This window comes from Pongo abelii, chromosome 21, assembly GCF_028885655.2.
Source record: "Pongo abelii isolate AG06213 chromosome 21, NHGRI_mPonAbe1-v2.0_pri, whole genome shotgun sequence".
In the NCBI taxonomy this organism is placed as follows: Eukaryota; Metazoa; Chordata; class Mammalia; order Primates; family Hominidae; genus Pongo; species Pongo abelii.
Genome location: NC_072006.2, coordinates 47,851,371 through 47,868,891, shown reverse-complemented (window position 1 = coordinate 47,868,891; position 17,521 = coordinate 47,851,371). Strand labels below are relative to the sequence as shown.

Sequence of the window (17,521 nt, the reverse complement as noted above, 5' to 3'; positions counted from 1 at the left end):
CCTCTTCTTCTCCTGCCTCTCAAGCACTGACAGCTGTGAGGTCCTGTCTCAAGTCCAATTCCCATTCTTGTGCTGTCCCTGACGTCCTCATCCCATCCCACAGTTTCCCTAACGGCTTTACAGATCTTTTCATCTTTAAACTTGTAGTTCCACCTGCACATCCGCACTAGACTGAGAGTGCCCAGAACACAGCCCATTTATCATTCCTTTTCCTGCATTCTAACTGCCAGTTAATAGCATTACCATTGCCCAGATACCCAGAGAGAAATGAGGTGACCACCATCTCCATTTACTGAGGGTTTTCCTGGGACTTGGGACTCTCTGTGCTAAAACCAGAAGTCTGGGGCAAAATGAAACAAGCTGGTCACCCTAAATGCCTGGTCCAGAATCTGGAACACGCAGGGGCTAATAACCTCTGGCAGTTCCTCTACATCAACCCCTCATGCCCAGCCCAGTTTCTTTGTTGACCTCATCATAGATGTGAGAACATGTTCTGCATGCCACATTTACTGTGACCCTAATTCCCATTCCCAGGTTCATGTTTCCAAACCAAACACTCAAAATGGAGTGCAGTGTGGCTCAGAGGCCCACAGGTACTGACTCGATGACGCTGTGGAAGGAGGTGGTATCCAGCTGGAAGATGGACAGGTCGAAGAGGGTGGTAAAGTCCCTCGGGATCTCATCGCTCTCCTGGAGACACTCTCGATTCCGCTTTGATAGGGTGGCTGTGTAGGGCAGCATCATGTAGTCAGAAATCTGAAAGCCACAAGAGGGTTCCTTTTAGCACAGCAAGAGCAAGCATTTATTCTGTCAAGTCTCCACTGTCTCAGGTCTAAATCTGCAACATTTATATTCTCTTGCCAAGAAATTTTACTGTTCATGATCACTGACCACTAAACCTTAAATAAGTCAATTTATGTGCAAAGAGGAACAAAACTCACTTGGCTAAACCCCAGCAGTGGCTAAATCCAAATCTCCAATTACACCAGTACTCACATGGCTGAAAACAGCTGGAGAAACACACAACCCTATTAACTGGTCTTTTAATTTCATGATCTCTGATCTTGAGCGCTCAGCAATCAACTACATCTCCGTAGTCTACTCACTTTCCCATTCTTCTAGACAGTAATTCCCTTTTGTCAGTTCAGCCATCAAAATGATTTTCCTAGCTCGGTGCAGTGGCTCACACCTACAACACTTTGGGAGGCTGAGGTGAGTGGATTGCTTGAGCCCAGGAGTTGGAGATCAGCCTGGGCAATATGGCAAAACCCTGTCACTACAGAAATACAAAAAAATTTAGCTGAGCATGGTAGGTGTGTGCCTGTAGTCTCAGCTACTTAGGAGGCTGAGGTGGGAGGATCACCTGAGCCCAGGAGGTCAATACTGCAGTGAGCCGTGATCAAACCACTGCACACCAGCCTGGGTGATACAGTAAGACTTTGTCTCAAAACAAAAAAATTTGTTTTCCCTTTCACCATTTTAGCAATGACCTTATTTTCTATTTTAATAAGAAAATAGAGGAAATCATGAAAGAAAGTCCACAAGCTCCCACCATAACATGTGCCCACCCCCTAGCATCCAGGCCCTATCTGCTTCTTTCCTCCTGATACATGCCAGAGCACCTGTGACACCAGTACAGACAGTTCCTCCACTGGTACACTAGATCCCAGTCCTTCTCCCCTAGCCAAGGACATCCCTCCAGCATTGCTGAGAGCCCTCAGTCATGACACATGCTGTGGACTAGTAACAGTAAAAGACCAGGAAAACATAAATGCCTGCCAACAGGAGAGTGGTTAAATATATATATATATATTTACATTTACATATAAAATATGTATATATTTATATTTACATATAAAAATATATATAAATATAAATATAGATAGAATATATATATATATGTATATATAAAAAATTTAGTTTTTTTGAGACGAGTCTCGCTCTGTCGCCCAGGCTGGAGTGCAGTGGCATGCTCTTGGCTCACTGCAAGCTGTGCCTCGTGGGTTCATGCCATTCTCCCGCCTCAGCCTCCCAAGTAGCTGGGACTATAGGCGCCTGCCACCACGCCTGACTAATTTTTTTTTTGTATTTTTAGTAGAAACAGGGTTTCACTGTGTTAGCCAGGATGGTCTCCATCTCCTGACCTCGTGATCCGCCCGCCTCGGCCTCCCAAAGTGCTGGGATTACAGGCGTGAGCCACCGCGCCCGGCCGAGAGTGGTTAAATATATTACACTTAAATAATAAAGCAAAATATGCATATGCTTAATGTTTCAATATAAGGAAATATTTTAGACATGCAGCTCTCCTGTTTCCTAACCCAAATCAGTCTCTGAGAAGCCATGTCCCTAGGTGAGGGAGGAAGCAGTCAGTGGACAGCTATCTTCGACTGTCTTCTCACCTACCTCCTATGACCAATGGCCAGGAAATCATTTTCCTGACATTTCAGAGTCTAAGAAATAGAGAAACAATTGTAGAGTAAGTGCAGTTTGAATTAGGAGACCTGGATTTGGATCCTGACTCTGCACTTGCCTGCCATTTGAACACACTGCAATCTTGAAGGATTTCAGTTTCCTCATCTATAAAATGAGAATAAGACCATCTGCCTCCCAGGGCAGTTATGAGGATTAAATAAGATGACTTATGTGGAAGTATATGGCATACAATGCCTGACACATTACCATCTATTAACTTAGCCCGCACAATCATCCTGTGAGGCAGAGAACACAGGTATTAGTGTTCCCTGTTCACAGATAAGAAAACTAGAAGGCTGGGCCCAGTGACTCACGCCTGTAATCCCAGCACTTTGGGAAGCTGAGGCAGGTGGATCACTTGAGGTCAGGAGTTTGAGACTAGCCTGGCCAAAATGGTGAAACCCCGCCTCTACTAAAAATACAAAAATTAGCCAGGCATGGTGGTTCACGTCTGTAATCCCAGCTACTCAGGAGGCTGAGGCAGGAGGATCGCTTGGACCCAGGAGACAGAGGTTGCAGTGAGCTGAGATTGCGCCACTACACTCCAGCCTTGGGCGACAGAGCGAGACTCCATCTCAAAAAAAAAAATAAATAAATAAAATAAAATAAAATAATTTTTTTTAAATAAAGAAAACTAGGATGAAAAATGGTCAGAAAGAACCTATATAACGTCCAAGAGCCAGTGGTGATTTCACTGTGCTGGTTTCACCACTTTCCCTTGTCTGATGAATATTATCATAATGCCTTTAGAACTGTTAAATCTAAAGGCAACAAAATTATAGTTTACAACATAAATTCTGATACTCTATGTTTCTTTATGAGAAAATTTCAGATTTCTGAAAAAAGTATTTTTCTGCAGATGCTCATTTTGAAAGTCTGGGCCAGAGTGCCCATAATTTAAATTCTAATTTATATACATACTGTATGAATGTATGCTCCCCCTCCAATTAATTCTATGATTAATTACATATTTTGTTTATTGACTTATTTTTTACAATATGGCCTTCATCTCCCCCAAATCATTCCTTCTTTCCATCTGTCTTACAGATGAGGTAAGACAGACATGTATTCCTTTTGAGCTGTTAGAAGTGGTACTGAGAAGCTGGACTCATTTTTCATTTAAAAGTTTCTAATAATTCGGTGTCTACCTCTGGGTCCTCAGCATCAATCTGGTTTAGGTGGATGTCTCCTGTCGTGAGCCACTGGAAAACAACATCCTAAATTAAAAAAAAAAGTATATAATTAGGACAGTTGGTTATTTGAAAAAGCTGAAGGTCAGGACTAGAGAATTAAATCAAGAAGAATGATAAAGGAAAAAAGATTAAACCAGTGATTCAGAAAAGGGTAGCCAGCCTTGTCTTGATGCAGTCATATGAGAACTCAAAGATTTTCTTCACCCTAATGCACCTTTTTTTTTTGAGACAGAGTCTCGCTCCGTTGCCCTGGTTGGAGTGCGGTGGCGCAATCTCGGCTCACTGCAACCTCCACCTCCTGGGTTCAAGCGATTGTCCTGTCTCAGCCTCCTGAGTAGCTGGGATTACAGGTGCCTGCCACCAGGCCTGGTTGATTTTTGTATTTTTAGTAGATGGGGTTTCACCATGTTGGTCAGGCTGGCCTCAAACTCCTGATCGCAGGTGATCCACCTGTCTCGGCCTCCCAAAGTGGTAGGATTACAGGCATGAGCTGCCATGACCAGCATAATGCAACTTTTATTATCGGAAATTTATAATGTATCTTTAAGCACTCTAACCTCTAACCACAAGCTAAAATTTATTAACCTTTGTTCACAATCCTGAATTAATCCCTATTTACTGTGATGACAGCCTGAAATTACAACTTTTGAAAAGAAGAATACCTAGGCTGGGCGTGGTGGCTCAAGCCTGTAATCCTAGCACTTTGGGAGGCTGAGGCAGATGGATCACCTGAAGTCAGGAGTTCGAGACCAGCCTGGCCAACATAGTGAAACCTCATCTCTACTAAAAATACAAAAATTAGCCTGGTGTGGTGGCACACACCTATAACCCCAGCTACTCAGGAGGCTGAGGCAGGAGAATCGCTTGAATTCGCGAGGCGGAGGTTGCAGTGAGCCGAGATGGTGCCATTGCACTCCAGTCTGGGCGACAGAGAGAGACTCCATGTCAAAAAAAAAAAAAAAAAAGTAGACTATCTAGATCTCCCATAATGTTTCTAGAGACACTGAAACTTCACGTAAATTCCACAGAAATAAGATCTTAATCAATCTCCCAATATAACAATTATAAGGCATTTCTTTCTCTCACTGGAATCACTAATGGACAGCTCTGGCACATGCTGTACAGACATGTGCTTCCCCACTCTGCCATCTTCCATAAGACATGTTCCCTTGGCATTTTTTTGACAAAATTGCAATGCCTTTACTTTATTTGCCACATCAGTCAGTGAGTAGTCCTCTACAGAGCCTTTCCTGATTCCCATTCCCACCAGCCCCTCCTCTCCACTCACACCTTGACTCCCGTAATTCAGGTCCCCATTTCTCCTTGCCTGGTGACACCACCGCCTTCCTAATTGGCTCTAGCCTGCCTCCTCCTTTCCACTTTCCACACAACTGACAGAAGAATCTTTCCAAAACATTCTAGAAGTTCTTTCACAAACAACAACAACAAAAAAAGAAGAAGAAACACAGATCTGGCTATGCTCAAGGCTGCTGAAAACCCAAGGGCTCCCTGTGGCTTTCAGCATCAAGTTTAAGCTCCTTGGCCTTACACGTGATACTGCTATTGAGCCTGTTCCTCTCCGCTTCTCCAGGCTCAGCTCCCACCCCACCTGACATGCTCAGAAACACCCTTCTGGATTTACTAATTTGTCTCTCTCTCTCTCAGTGTATTACAAAGTTTTCCAAAGCAGAGACTGGGACTATGCCTGACTCAACTTTGTATTCTCAGTGCCTGGCATATGATGGGTTCTGAGTAGCTGCTTTTAAATGAGCAAATAAACTTACCAGTATTTTTTCAAATGACATGAAAATAATACACATTGTACATTAATATGACGAAAGAAAAAGCTTACCATGATTTTGCTGTTTTCTTCTTTGTCCAAATATTGATCACTGAACATGTGACATGAACCAAGCACTGCCAGCTTCCCACCTTGGTTCTATTGATGACAAAGCAGGGTCAGATACTCAAATCCGAAAATGCATCTCATGTATCCTAGTCCCCAGACACTTATCAGAATCATGCTAGCAACTGTCTTATATACTGAAGAGTGCCAATTCACACCCAGATTTTAAAGTTTAGAAATACCAACTATAGGCCAGGCGCAGTGGCTCAGCCTGTAATCCCAGCACTTTGGGAGGCCGAGGCGGGCGGATCACCTGAGGTTGAGAGTTCAAAACCAGCCTGGCCAACATGGTGAAACCCCATCTCTACTAAAAATAAAAAAAAATCAGCCAGGTGTGGTGGCATGCGCCTGTAGTCCCAGCTACTCGGGAGGCTGAGGCAGGAAAATCACTTGAACTTGGGAGGCGGAGGTTGCAGTGAGCTGAGATCGCACCACTGCACTCCAGCCTGGGCAACAGAGCGAGACTCCATCTCAAAAAAAAAAAAAAGAAAGACCAACTATAATAACTACTACACTTTAACCTGCCTCTCATTTTAGACACTTCTGTATTTTTCTATTTGGCTTTAACGAAAACTAACATAAATTAATTCTACATTAGCTGGGTGTGGTGAGGCATACCTGTAGTCCTAGCTACTTGGGAAGCTGGGGTTTGGAGAATCACTTGAGCCCAGGAGCTCGAGGTTACAATGAGCTATGACTGCACCACTGCACTCCAGCCTGGGAAACCCTGTCTCTAAAAATTTAAAACAAACAAACAAACAAACAAAATTAAATTGGTTCTACAGCATTTTCCCATTGTTGTTTATCTTATAAATGAAGATCATAATTTTAAAGGGAAAAAAGATAAACTCAAAGACAGTCTGTACAATTAAAGATACCTATGGGTACCAAAAAAAAAGTATTTAAGTAAGATCCAAATAGAAAGCTAAGGCAGGCTGAGTGCAGTGGCTCACGCCTGTAATCCCAGCACTTTGGGAGGCTGAGGTGGGCAGATCACCCTGAGATCAGTAGTTCAAGACCAGCCTAGCTAACATGGGAGGCAAAACCCTGTCTCTACTAGAAATACAAAAATTAGCTGGGGTTGGTGGCACGCGCCTGTACTCCCACAGCTACTTGGGAGGCTGTGGCGGGAGGATTGCTTGAACCTGGGAGGTGAGGTTGCAGCGAGCTAAGATTGCGCCACTGCGCTCCAGCCTGGGCAACAGAGTAAGACTCAGTCTCAAAGAAAGCTAAGGCAAGGCTGGGCGCAGTGGCTCATGCCTGTAATCCCAGCATTTTAAGAGGCCAAGGCGGGTGGATCACTTGAGGCCAGGAGTTCGAGACCAGCCTGGCCACGATGGCGAAACTCCATTTCTACTAAAAATACAAAAATTAGTCAGGCATAGTGATGCATGCCTGTAATCCCAACTACTCAGGAAGCTGAGGCATGAGGATCACTTGAATCTGGGAAGTGGAGGTTGCAGTGAACCAAGACTGCACCACTGCACCCCAGCCTGGGTGACAGAGTGAGACTCTGTCTCAAAAAAAAAAAAAAAAAAAAACAACAGAAAACTAAGGCACAAGCATGAGAGAGTCATAAAATAACGACTGGTTAATAAGAAAAATTTTCAATACTTGTAACTTTTAACAAATAAAAACAAACTACTTTTTCCTATCAGATAAATAAATATGAAAATACGATGTAAACAGCGCTAGTCAAATTTTAGTGAAATAAGTTCTTTCACACATTGTTGCTGAAACTATTAACATATGCAACGAAAGCAGTCTGAAACATAAAAAATTCTATGCCCAGTTGTGTACTTATAGTCACAAAAAATTATAAATAAATCCAAATGTTCACAAAAAAGTAATTCAGAATGATGGAACCTTCTTCAGCAGTTAAATTTCATATTATAAAGGGTTTTCAGTAACATGGGAAAATGCTTCCAACACATCATTTGGTTAAACAAAAAGTATACTATAATTTTTTTTCCCATTTTTAGAGACAGGGTCTCACTCTGTCTCCCAGGCTGGAGTGTAGTGGCACAATCATGGCTCACTGTAGCCTCGAACTCCTGGGTTCAAGTGATCCTCCTGCCTCAGCCTCCCAAGTAGCCAGGACTACAGGAGCATAACACCACACTCAGCTAACTTTTTTGTAGAGAGAGGTCTTGCTATGTTGCCAAGGCTGGTATCAAACTCCTGGCCTCAAGTGATCCTACCTCCTTAACCTCCCAAAGTGCTAAGATTATAGGCATGAGCCACCATGCCTGACCTATACTATAAATTATATTGCTATCCTACTTTAAAGCTTAAGAGGCAAATAAATAAAAATAAGGCAAAGTAAAAGTGGGAGAAAGTGAATAATATGTCAACCTGGGCTGTCTTAGAGTCTTGGAGTAGTGCAATGGGGGAATTTTTTTCTTCTGCTTTATCTCTGTATTGTTCATTTTTTCTACAATTATTGTAACATTTCTACAATATTACTTTTTTTGTTTGTTTGTTTTTGGAGACAGTGTCTTGCTCCACTGCCCAGGTTGGAGTGCAGTGGCATGATCTTGGCTCACTGCAACAGGGTTCAAGTGATTCTCTTGCCTCAGTCTCTGGAGTAGCTGGGATTACAGGCACTCACCATCACGCTGGGCTAATATTTTTGTATTCTTAGTAGAGACAGGGTTTCACTATGTTGGCCAGGCTAGTCTCGAACTCCTGACCTCAAGTGATTTGCCTGCCTTGACCTCCCGAAGTGCTGGGATTACAGTTGTGAGCCACCACGCCCAGCCCAACAATGAGCACATTATTACTTTTGTAATGAGAAAACCAGTTCAATAGTAAAAATACAAAATGAAATCAGTTTTTTTAGCTACATCACATACAGGGAACAGGCATAGTTATAACTTCCCTAGGAAAAGAATTATACTAAGCCAGAGATGTCAAGAGATAAATACACACATTCCATAAATTTTTTAAAAATTGGTTTAAAAAACTCTGACTTGTACCAGGTTAAAAGCAAATGCTGCATAGCCTGCCACCAGGCCTGGCTAATTTTTCAATATTTTTTTTTTCTTTGAGACAGAGTCTTACTCTGCCTCCAGGCTGGAGTGCAGTGGCACAATCTCAGCTCACTGCAACCTCCTGGGTTCAAGCGATTCTCGTGCCTCAGCTTCCTGAGTAGCTGGGATTACAGGCACGTGCCACCACACCACACCCAGCTAATTTTTGTATTTTTAGTAGAGAGGGGGTTTCACCATGTTGGCCAGGATGGTCTCAATCTCCTCAAGGCGGGTCACCGCCTTAGCCTCCCAAAGTGCTGGGATTACAGGCGTGAGCCACTGCGCCTGGTCAATTTTTGTATTTTTAGTAGAGACAGGGTTTCATCACGTCGGCCAGGCTGGTCTTGGAGTCCTGACCTCAAGTGATCCATCCACCTCGGCCTCCCAAAGTGCTGGGATTACAGGTGTGAGCCACCACGCCCAGCCCAAGAGCTTTTAAATAAGAAGGGAAAGGTAATTCCTAGGTACCACAAAGAAAAATAGGATTGTTCAGAGCTAGAGACACCTAGGTCCCTAGAAAAAAAATTAGGAGATCAGCTGGTGAATTCTGTCTTAGGGGGTAGATGAAGGTAAATTCAGCAAAATATGAATTAAAAGGCAGTGGGGGCTGGGCACAGTGGCTCATGCCTGTAATCCCAGCACTTTGGGAGGCCGAGGTGGGGGGGATTGCCTGAGCTCAGAAGTTCAAGACCAGCCTGGGCAACATGGTAAATCCCCATCTCTACTAAAAATACAAAAATTAGCAGGGTGTGGTGGTGCAGGCCTGTAATCCCAGCTACTTGGGAGGCTGAGGCAGGAGGCAGAGATTGCAGTGAGCCAAGATTGTGCCACTGCACTCCAGCCTGGGCAACAGAGCTCATGCCTGTAATCCCAGCACTTTGGGAAGCCAAGGTGGGTGAATCACTTGAGGTCAGGAGTTCGAGATCAGCCTGGCCAACATAGTGAAACTCCGTCTCTCTCAAAAATACAAAAATTAGCCGTGCTTGGTGGCAGGCACCTGTAATCCCAGCTACTCGGGAGGCTGAGGCAGGAGAATTGCTTGAACCTGGTAGGCGGAGGTTGCAGTGGGCCAAGATCATGCTACTGCACTCCAGCCTACACAACAGAGAGAGACTCCATCTCAAAAAAAAAAAAGGAAGAAAAAGAAAGGCAGTGGGATGTTGGGTCACTGCCTGGGACTAGCTGTGCCCACATTTTTATGGGGTCTCTAGGATAATAACTGGAAAAATAGTTTTCTGATATATTTTCCTAGGATAAACTAACAGCAACATAATTCTGTGCTACTTTGTGTAATATGTTAACTCCATCTGTTCCTGAATGTATTCTCTTTACACTGAGGGTGACAGCCCATAGTCACAGACAGGAATAAAAGTTATTTTCATCAATATGCTGCCATGGGATTAAAAAAAAAAAAGTTATTTTAAAAGTTATAATACAGCACTTCGGGAGGCTGAGGCGGGTGGATCATGAGGTCCGGAGATCGAGACCATCCTGGCTAACATGGTGAAACCCTGTCTCTATTAAAAATACAAAAAATTAGCTGGGCGTGGTGGCAGGCGCCTGTAGTTCTAGCTACTCGGGAGTCTGAGGCAGGAGAATGGCATGAACCCGGGAGGTGGAGCTTGCAGTGAGCCGAGATTGCACCACTGCACTCCAGCCTGGGCAACAGAGTGAGACTCCATCTCAAAAAAAAAAAAAAAAAAAAAAAAAACGTTATAATACAGGTAGCCTCATGCTACAGTGGAAAAGCTTCAGGTTTAGAATAATAAGAGCTAGGTTTAGGCCTTAACTTCATCAATTACTGGACAGTCTACTGTTTCCCCATAAGCAAAATGTATATAGCTGAAATACTACTTTGCAGGACTGGCAGGAAGACCAATGAGAAAACATATAAAAGCCTTCTGGAAATGGTAAGGTGGTTTTTATTATTTCAAGAATAAAAATAACATCTATACCCATATCTAAGAAAGGCTGTACCTTTGAGTGATAGAAAGCTAGAATGGGTCTGTTAAGTGGGAAGCAGACAGAACCTGTAGACAGAACCGCCACTGCTGGTTTCATGACACTCAATGTGGCACCAAAAGGATACACAAAGGTGAGAGCCCTGTAAGAAATTAAAGAAACACATTCAAATTTTAAAAACATGAATACAAAAATTCTGAAAATAATCTCAATGTTTCTTGAGTAACACCCTTTTTTGAAACAGTCTCACTCAGTCACCCAGGCTGCAGTGCAGTGGTGCGATCTTGGCTCACTGTAACCTCCACCTCTCAGGTTTAAGCTGTTCTCCAGCCTCAGTGCCTGCTATCACGCCCAGCTAATTTTTGTATTTTTAGTAGAGCCAGGGTTTTACCATGTTGACCAGGCTGGTCTTGAACTCCTGGCCTCAAGTGATCTGCCCGCCTCGGCCTCCCAAAGTGCTGGGATTACAGGCGTGTGCCACGGTGCTCAGCTGAGTAACACTCTTTGATTCATTATCAAACACAAAATTTTTTCTAAGCTTTGGTTTGTTAACTTAAAAACTGGGACAACTCAAGCTACACATTTAATAAAGCATTTTAAAAAACATGAAAGTAAATTAACAGGAAAGTGTAAATGACTGTAACTGGGAGAACTAAAGAAGCCCCTGATGGAGGGAGGAGGAAGAGGATGGGGCCTCATCCAAGAACTGAACTCGAGCTGCTCTGCATAATAATATCTTAGTGGTAAATACGTTCTTCCTTAGGTTTGGCTAGTGCTATCTCTAATAATTAATGTATGTCACTGGAAGGGTATGTTACCAGTTAAATGTCACATGAACAGAGGCATAAATATACGCTACAATGGACACTTCTACACAGATCTGCTTTGGAGTCCTTCCTCTACTCTCCACTGTCCTAACAAAGACTTGTCTTAGATTATCTAGAGTGAATTGGTCTGACCTGGGGCAATGTACTCCTGGAGAGGGTGTGGGATAGAGGAGCAAAGGTGGGGTGCAGATTCTGGGGTGAAGCCAACCCATGTAGGAGGGGCTAGGGTTTTACTCAAAGATGGAGCTCTGCAAAGCTTGAAGGAAGTGCTCTCAGAATGGAGAGAAACACAGATCTCAATACCAGAGCATAAGGTTAGAAACTGGGGTGGGGTATAGGGGAAGCACCCATGAGGGGTTCCTCATAGAGATTTTAATTTCCTTTTTCCTTTAGACCACAAAAATTCTTTTTGGCTTAAGTTTAAAATTATTTTCCTCTAGTGTTTTTGTTTGATTGTTTTGTTTTGTTTTTTAAGACAGGATCTCACTTTGTTGCCCAGGCTGGAGTGCAGTGGCATGAACATGGCTCACTGCAGCCTCAATCTCCTGGGCTGAAGCGATTCTCTTGCCTTAGTGCCCTGAGTAGTAGCACCACACCTACTAATTTTTATATTTTTTGTAGAAACGGGGTTTCACCATGTTGCCAGGCTGGTCTTGAACTCCTGAGCTCAGGCAATCCGCCCACCTTGACCTCCCAAAGTGCTGGAATTACAAGCATAAACCACCGGGCCTGGCCTCCCTCTGGTGTTAATCTTCCCCATTCCTTCAGTAAAGTCTCATCTACCCTATGACTTTTGTTGTCATACCATGAAAGAGAAGTGGTACCTGGCCCACATTCTCCAAACTCCACCTTCTACCCTTACTCCAGCAGTATCCCAGCAAGGTGGATTACAGCCCATGATCTCTGGGCCAGAAGCAGAAGAAAACAAGCAGTTGTCCATGGAGGAAGAAAAAGTAGATGGGAGAAATAGTCATATGGAGGTCAGTGCACATCTATCCCCCACATTTTCCCAAAATGCAATCAATGGAAGATGATTCTCAAGGCATAAGGGAGAACGGACAATTGAGTAGCAAGATAAAAACTATCCGCTATTATTATTACTATTATTATTTTTTGAGATGGAGTTTTGCTCTTGTCACCCAGGCTGGAGTGCAATGGCATGATCTCAGCTTACTGCAACCTCTGCCTCCTGGGTTCAGACAATTCCCCTGTCTCAGCCTCCTGAGCAGCTGGGATTACAGGTGTGCACCACCACGCCCGGCTACTTTTTGTATTTTTAGTAGAGATGGGGTTTCACCATGTTGGTCAGGCTAGTCTCAAACTCCTGACCTCAGGTGATCCACCCACCTCAGCCTCCCAAACTGCTGGGATTACAGGTGTGAGCCACTGTGACCAGCCTATCTGCTATTATTTACACTCCTGTATTTCTTTTATTACTACTAAAAAAATCAATGAGACTAGGCTAGACTAACCTGAGGTTAGGAGTTCTAGACCAGCCTGGCCAACATGGTGAAGACCCGTCTCTACTCAAAATACAAAACTTAGCCAGGTGTGGTGGCGGGCACCTGTAATTCCAGCTACTCGGGAGTCAGGAGAATTGCTTGAACCCAGGAGGCAGAGGTTGCAGTGAGATGAGATAGCGCCATTGCACTCCAGCCTGGGCAAAACTCTGTCTCCAAAAAAAAAAAAAAAAAAATCAACGAGACTGACATTTTGGTAAGACTAAGTATAAACTTAAACACCCATCCCCAAAACAGAACTTTCCAAACCATGTGAATGAATAAGATTAGCTCAGTGAAAAGTTTCAGAAAGAGTTTTCCTAAAAGAGGGAATAGCTTGTGTAAAGTCCCTAAGATGAATACAAGCTTCGCTTATTTAAGGATTGAAACAAAGTCAGTGTGGCTACAGCAGAGTGAGAGAAGGGAGAAGGGACATAACAGGAAATAAGGATAAAGGAGAATCTGAGACTCCAACAGGCAAAGATACTTCAAAGCATGAAGCAGGACTAGTCCATACCTCAAAGCCTACCAGGAAGCTGTTTCCTGGATAATCCAGGAAAGGAACAACTAGACATATTCCCTTCACTATAATTAATTACAAAGTCATAACGCAACAACAGGTAGGGCACTATGCTTTCAACTTTACAAAGCACTTTCACAAATATCACCTTACTGAAATTTTCCAACAATTTTGTAAGGTTAACATTGTCCCCATTACACAGATAGGGAAACAGACACTAACAGTTACTATGCCTTGGGTCACCCTTGGCAAGTAAGAGAGGGAATCAGGACCTTCTAATAATTCCTTCTAACTCCAAGTCTACAGTTCTTTTACCTATACCAATTGGATGAGCTGACACAAAGTGAAATAATTAGATTGATTCCTTTTTTTTTTTTTTTTTTGAGATGGGAGTCTCGCTCTGTCGCCCAGGCTAGATTGCAGTGGCGTGATCTCGGCTCACTGCAAGCTCCGCCTCCCGGGTTCACACCATTCTCCTGCCTCAGCCTCCCGAGTAGCTGGGACTACAGGTGCCTGCCACCACGCCTGGCTAACTTTGTTTTGTTTTGTTTTTAGTAGAGACAGGGTTTCATCGTGTTATCCAGAATGGTCTTGATCTCCTGACCTCGTGATCTGCCCACCTCAGCCTCCCAAAGTGCTGGGATTATAGGCGTGAGTCACTGCGCCCAGCCTAGATTGATTCTTGACAGTCAAAAATATTAACTCTGTGAATTATATTGCTATACATATTCCCCCTTATGACTTTATTTTGTTTCTACTAAGAAAGGTCTTCCCTACTCCAAGAATTTAAAATATTCACTTATTTTTTTTAAGCACTTTTTTTTTTGCGTTGGTGTCTCGCTCTGTCGCCCAGGCTGGAGTGCAGTGGTGCAATCTCGGCTCATCGCAACCTCCGCCTCCCAGGTTCAAGTAATTCTCCTGCCTCAGCCTCCCGAGTAGCTGGGATTACAGGCTTGTGCCACCACGTCTGGCTAAGTTTTGTATTTTTTAGTAGAGATGGGGGTTGGCCAGGCTGGTCTTGAACTCTTAACCTCAGGTGATCTGCCTGCCTCAGTCTCCCAAAGTGCTGGGATTACAGGCATGAGCCATCGTACCTGGGCTTCTTTAAGTACTTCTATGCTTTCTTTTAAAATTTAATTTAATTTAATTTTACTTTTTCGAGACGGAGTCTTGCTCTGTTGCCCAGGCTGGAGTGCAGTGGTGCGATTTTGGCTCACAGCAACCTCTGCCTCCTGGGTTCAAGCAGTTCTCCTGCCTCAGCCTCCCGAGTAGCTGGGATGACAGGCATGCACCACCACGACAGGCTAATTTTTTTTTTTTTTTTTTTTTTTGAGACGGAGTTTCGCTCCTGTTGCCCAGGCCGGAGTACAATGGTGTGATCTCGGCTCAATGCAACTTTCGCCTCCCAGGTTCAAGTGATTCTCCTGTCTCAGCTTCCTGAGTAGCTGAGATTACAGGTGCCCGCCACCATCCTTGGCTAATTTTGTTTTTTTTTTAATATAGATGGGGTTTCACCACATTGGTCAGGCTGGTCTTGAACGACTGATCTCAGGTGTTCCGCCCACCTCGGCCTCCCAAAGTGTTGGGATTACAGGCATAAGCCACCGCATCCGGCATATGCTTTCATTTTTAATATTAAAAATTTTAGCCTATCCAGAATACATTTTGGGGTGTGGTATGAAAATGAAACTATTTCTCCAAATGTTTACCCAGAATTATGCCATCCATCTCTAATATTTGAAATGCCACTTTTACTATACACAAATAACTCCCACCCTCCATATATGTTTTTGGTCTAATTTTAATCTGTATTATTTATTTTTTAAAAACTATTTCTGGACTATGACCACATTTTATTATTTTTTTGAGATAGTCTTGCTCTGTCACCCAGGCTGGAGTATAGTGGCATGATCACGGCTCACTGCAGCCTCAACCTTCTGGGTTCAAGCAATCCTCTTGCCTCAGCCTCCAGAGTAGCTGGGCCTATGGGTGTGTGCCACCACATATGGCTAATTTTTAAAGTTTTTTTTTTTTTGTAGAGACAGGGTCCCACTATGTTGCCCAGACTGGTCTTGAACTCTTAGCCTCAACCTATTGGCCCATCTTGACCTCCCAAAGTGCTGGGATTATAGGTGTGAGTCACTGCACACAGCCAACCACATTATTTTATTTTTTAATTTCATTTTATTCACATATTTTTTGAGACAGGGTCTCATCTGTCACCCAGGATGGAGTGCAGTGGCGCGATCTCGGCTCACTGCCACCTCTGCTTCCCGGGCTCAAGCAATTCTCCAGCGTCGGTCTCCTGTGTAGCTGGGAATACAGGTGCGAGCCACCAACGCCCGGCTAAATTTTTGTATTTTTTTGTAAAGACAGGGTTTCGCCATGTTGCCCAAGCTGGTCTTGAACTCCTGAGCTCAAGTGATCTGCCTGCCTCAGCCTCCCAAAGTGTTGGGATTATAGGGGTGAGCCACGGTACCCGGACCACATTATTTTCACTACTAAAACTTTGTAACATGCTTTAACTACATAAGAATGTCAATTTTTGTTGGGTAAAATATTTCAAAGTACAGAGGTATTATAAATGAATGCGAAAAGACAAACCATCAATAGAAAAATGGCCAAGAAGCAATGAACATGAAGTTCCCAGAAGAAATACAATCAGCCAATAGACTTTAAAGGTCATCCTATGCACTAATAATTTTAAAAAATGCAAATTAAAAGAAAGAGATACAATGTTTACTAGACTACTCCATGCTGGCAAGAGAGGAAAAAGGGGTGTGCTCATAGGGACTGTAAGTGGTACCACCTCCCTGAGAGACATCTGGTAACACATTACATTTGGTAACCCATCTGTTGGAAGACCTCTGACCCAGAAATTTCAATGCTGAGAAATTTACCCTAAAAAATACTACCACAAGTGCACAAAACTGTACATACAAAGATGTTCACTTATCCCAGCACTTTGGGAGGCCGAGGCAGGTGGATCACCTGAGGTCAGGGGTTCAAGACCAGCCTGACCAACACGGTGAAACCCCATCTCTACTAAAAATAGAGAAATTAGCTGGGTGTGGTGGCAGATGCCTGTAATCCCAGCTACACAGGAGGCTGAGGCAGGAGAACCGCTTGAACCTGGGAGGCGGAGGTTGCAGTGAGCTAAGATCATGCCACTGCACTCCAGCCTGGGTGACAGAGTGAGACTCCGTCTCCAAAAAAAAAAAAGATGTTCATTTGTGCTTTATTATCTATAATGACAAATATAATTTTTTTTTTTTTTTTTTTTTAGACGAAGTCTCCTTCTGTCCCCCAGGCTAGAGTGCAATGGTACAATGGCAGCTCAATGCAACCTCTGCCTCCCAGGTTCAAGTGATTCTCCTGCCTCAACCTCCCCAGTAGCTGGGATTATAGGCGCCCATTACCACGCCCAGCTAAATTTTCTATTTTTAGTAAAGACGGGGTTTCGCCATGTTAGCCAGGCTGGTTTCAAACTCCTGACCTCAGGTGATCCACTCGCCTTGGCCACCCAAAGTGCTGCGATTACAGGAGTGAGCTACCACACCCGGCTATAAAATTGTTTATAACAACAATACGGAACAGAAGTTAAGTGTGCAGGCTCTAGAATAGACTGCCTATGTTTGCATCTAAGTTCTAACACAGAGTAGTCATCTGCATTTGGGCAATTACATCTCTGTATCTCATCTCTAACTTTCCAGAGTCGTAAGGATTAAATGAGGTAATACATGCCTGTCACACAGTCGATGCTTGACAAACATTAGGTGGTATTATTAAAGAAAAACATTATAAACTACTTAAATGTCCAATAATAGGGAGTTGGTTAGATAAACTGGGATATATCCAATTTAATCCAGTCATTAAAAATGAAGAGGTACTCACCTATAACTTTATACATGTAAAAAAAAAACCTAGAAATCTAAATACTATACTATTTTTTTTTGAGATGGAGTCTTGCTCTGTTGCCCAAGCTAGAGTGCAGTGGTGCAATCTTGGCTCACTGCAACTTCCGCCTCCGGGGTTCAAACAATTCTCTTGTCTCAGCCTCCCAAGTAGCTGGGACTACAGGTGCACACCACCATGCCCGGCTAATTTTTG

General features: G+C 43.5%; 1 protein-coding gene across 3 annotated transcripts in view; it reads right to left on the bottom strand.

Moving 5' to 3' along the window:
- The window catches only part of IFT52 (intraflagellar transport 52), a 52,687-nt gene that overhangs the window by 20,835 nt on the left and 14,331 nt on the right, over window positions 1-17,521 (bottom strand). For 2 of the 3 annotated variants that reach the window (XM_024239061.3, XM_054541790.2), the window contains 4 exons: window positions 10,581-10,707; window positions 5,518-5,604; window positions 3,621-3,689; window positions 602-756 (listed from right to left, as the gene is read on the bottom strand). In XM_024239061.3, coding sequence (XP_024094829.1) covers window positions 602-756; window positions 3,621-3,689; window positions 5,518-5,604; window positions 10,581-10,707 — 438 coding nt within the window. Of the gene's footprint in view, window positions 1-601; window positions 757-3,620; window positions 3,690-5,517; window positions 5,605-6,189; window positions 6,290-10,580; window positions 10,708-17,521 lie in introns of those variants that run through there. The other variant, XM_054541791.2, reaches the window with a different exon arrangement.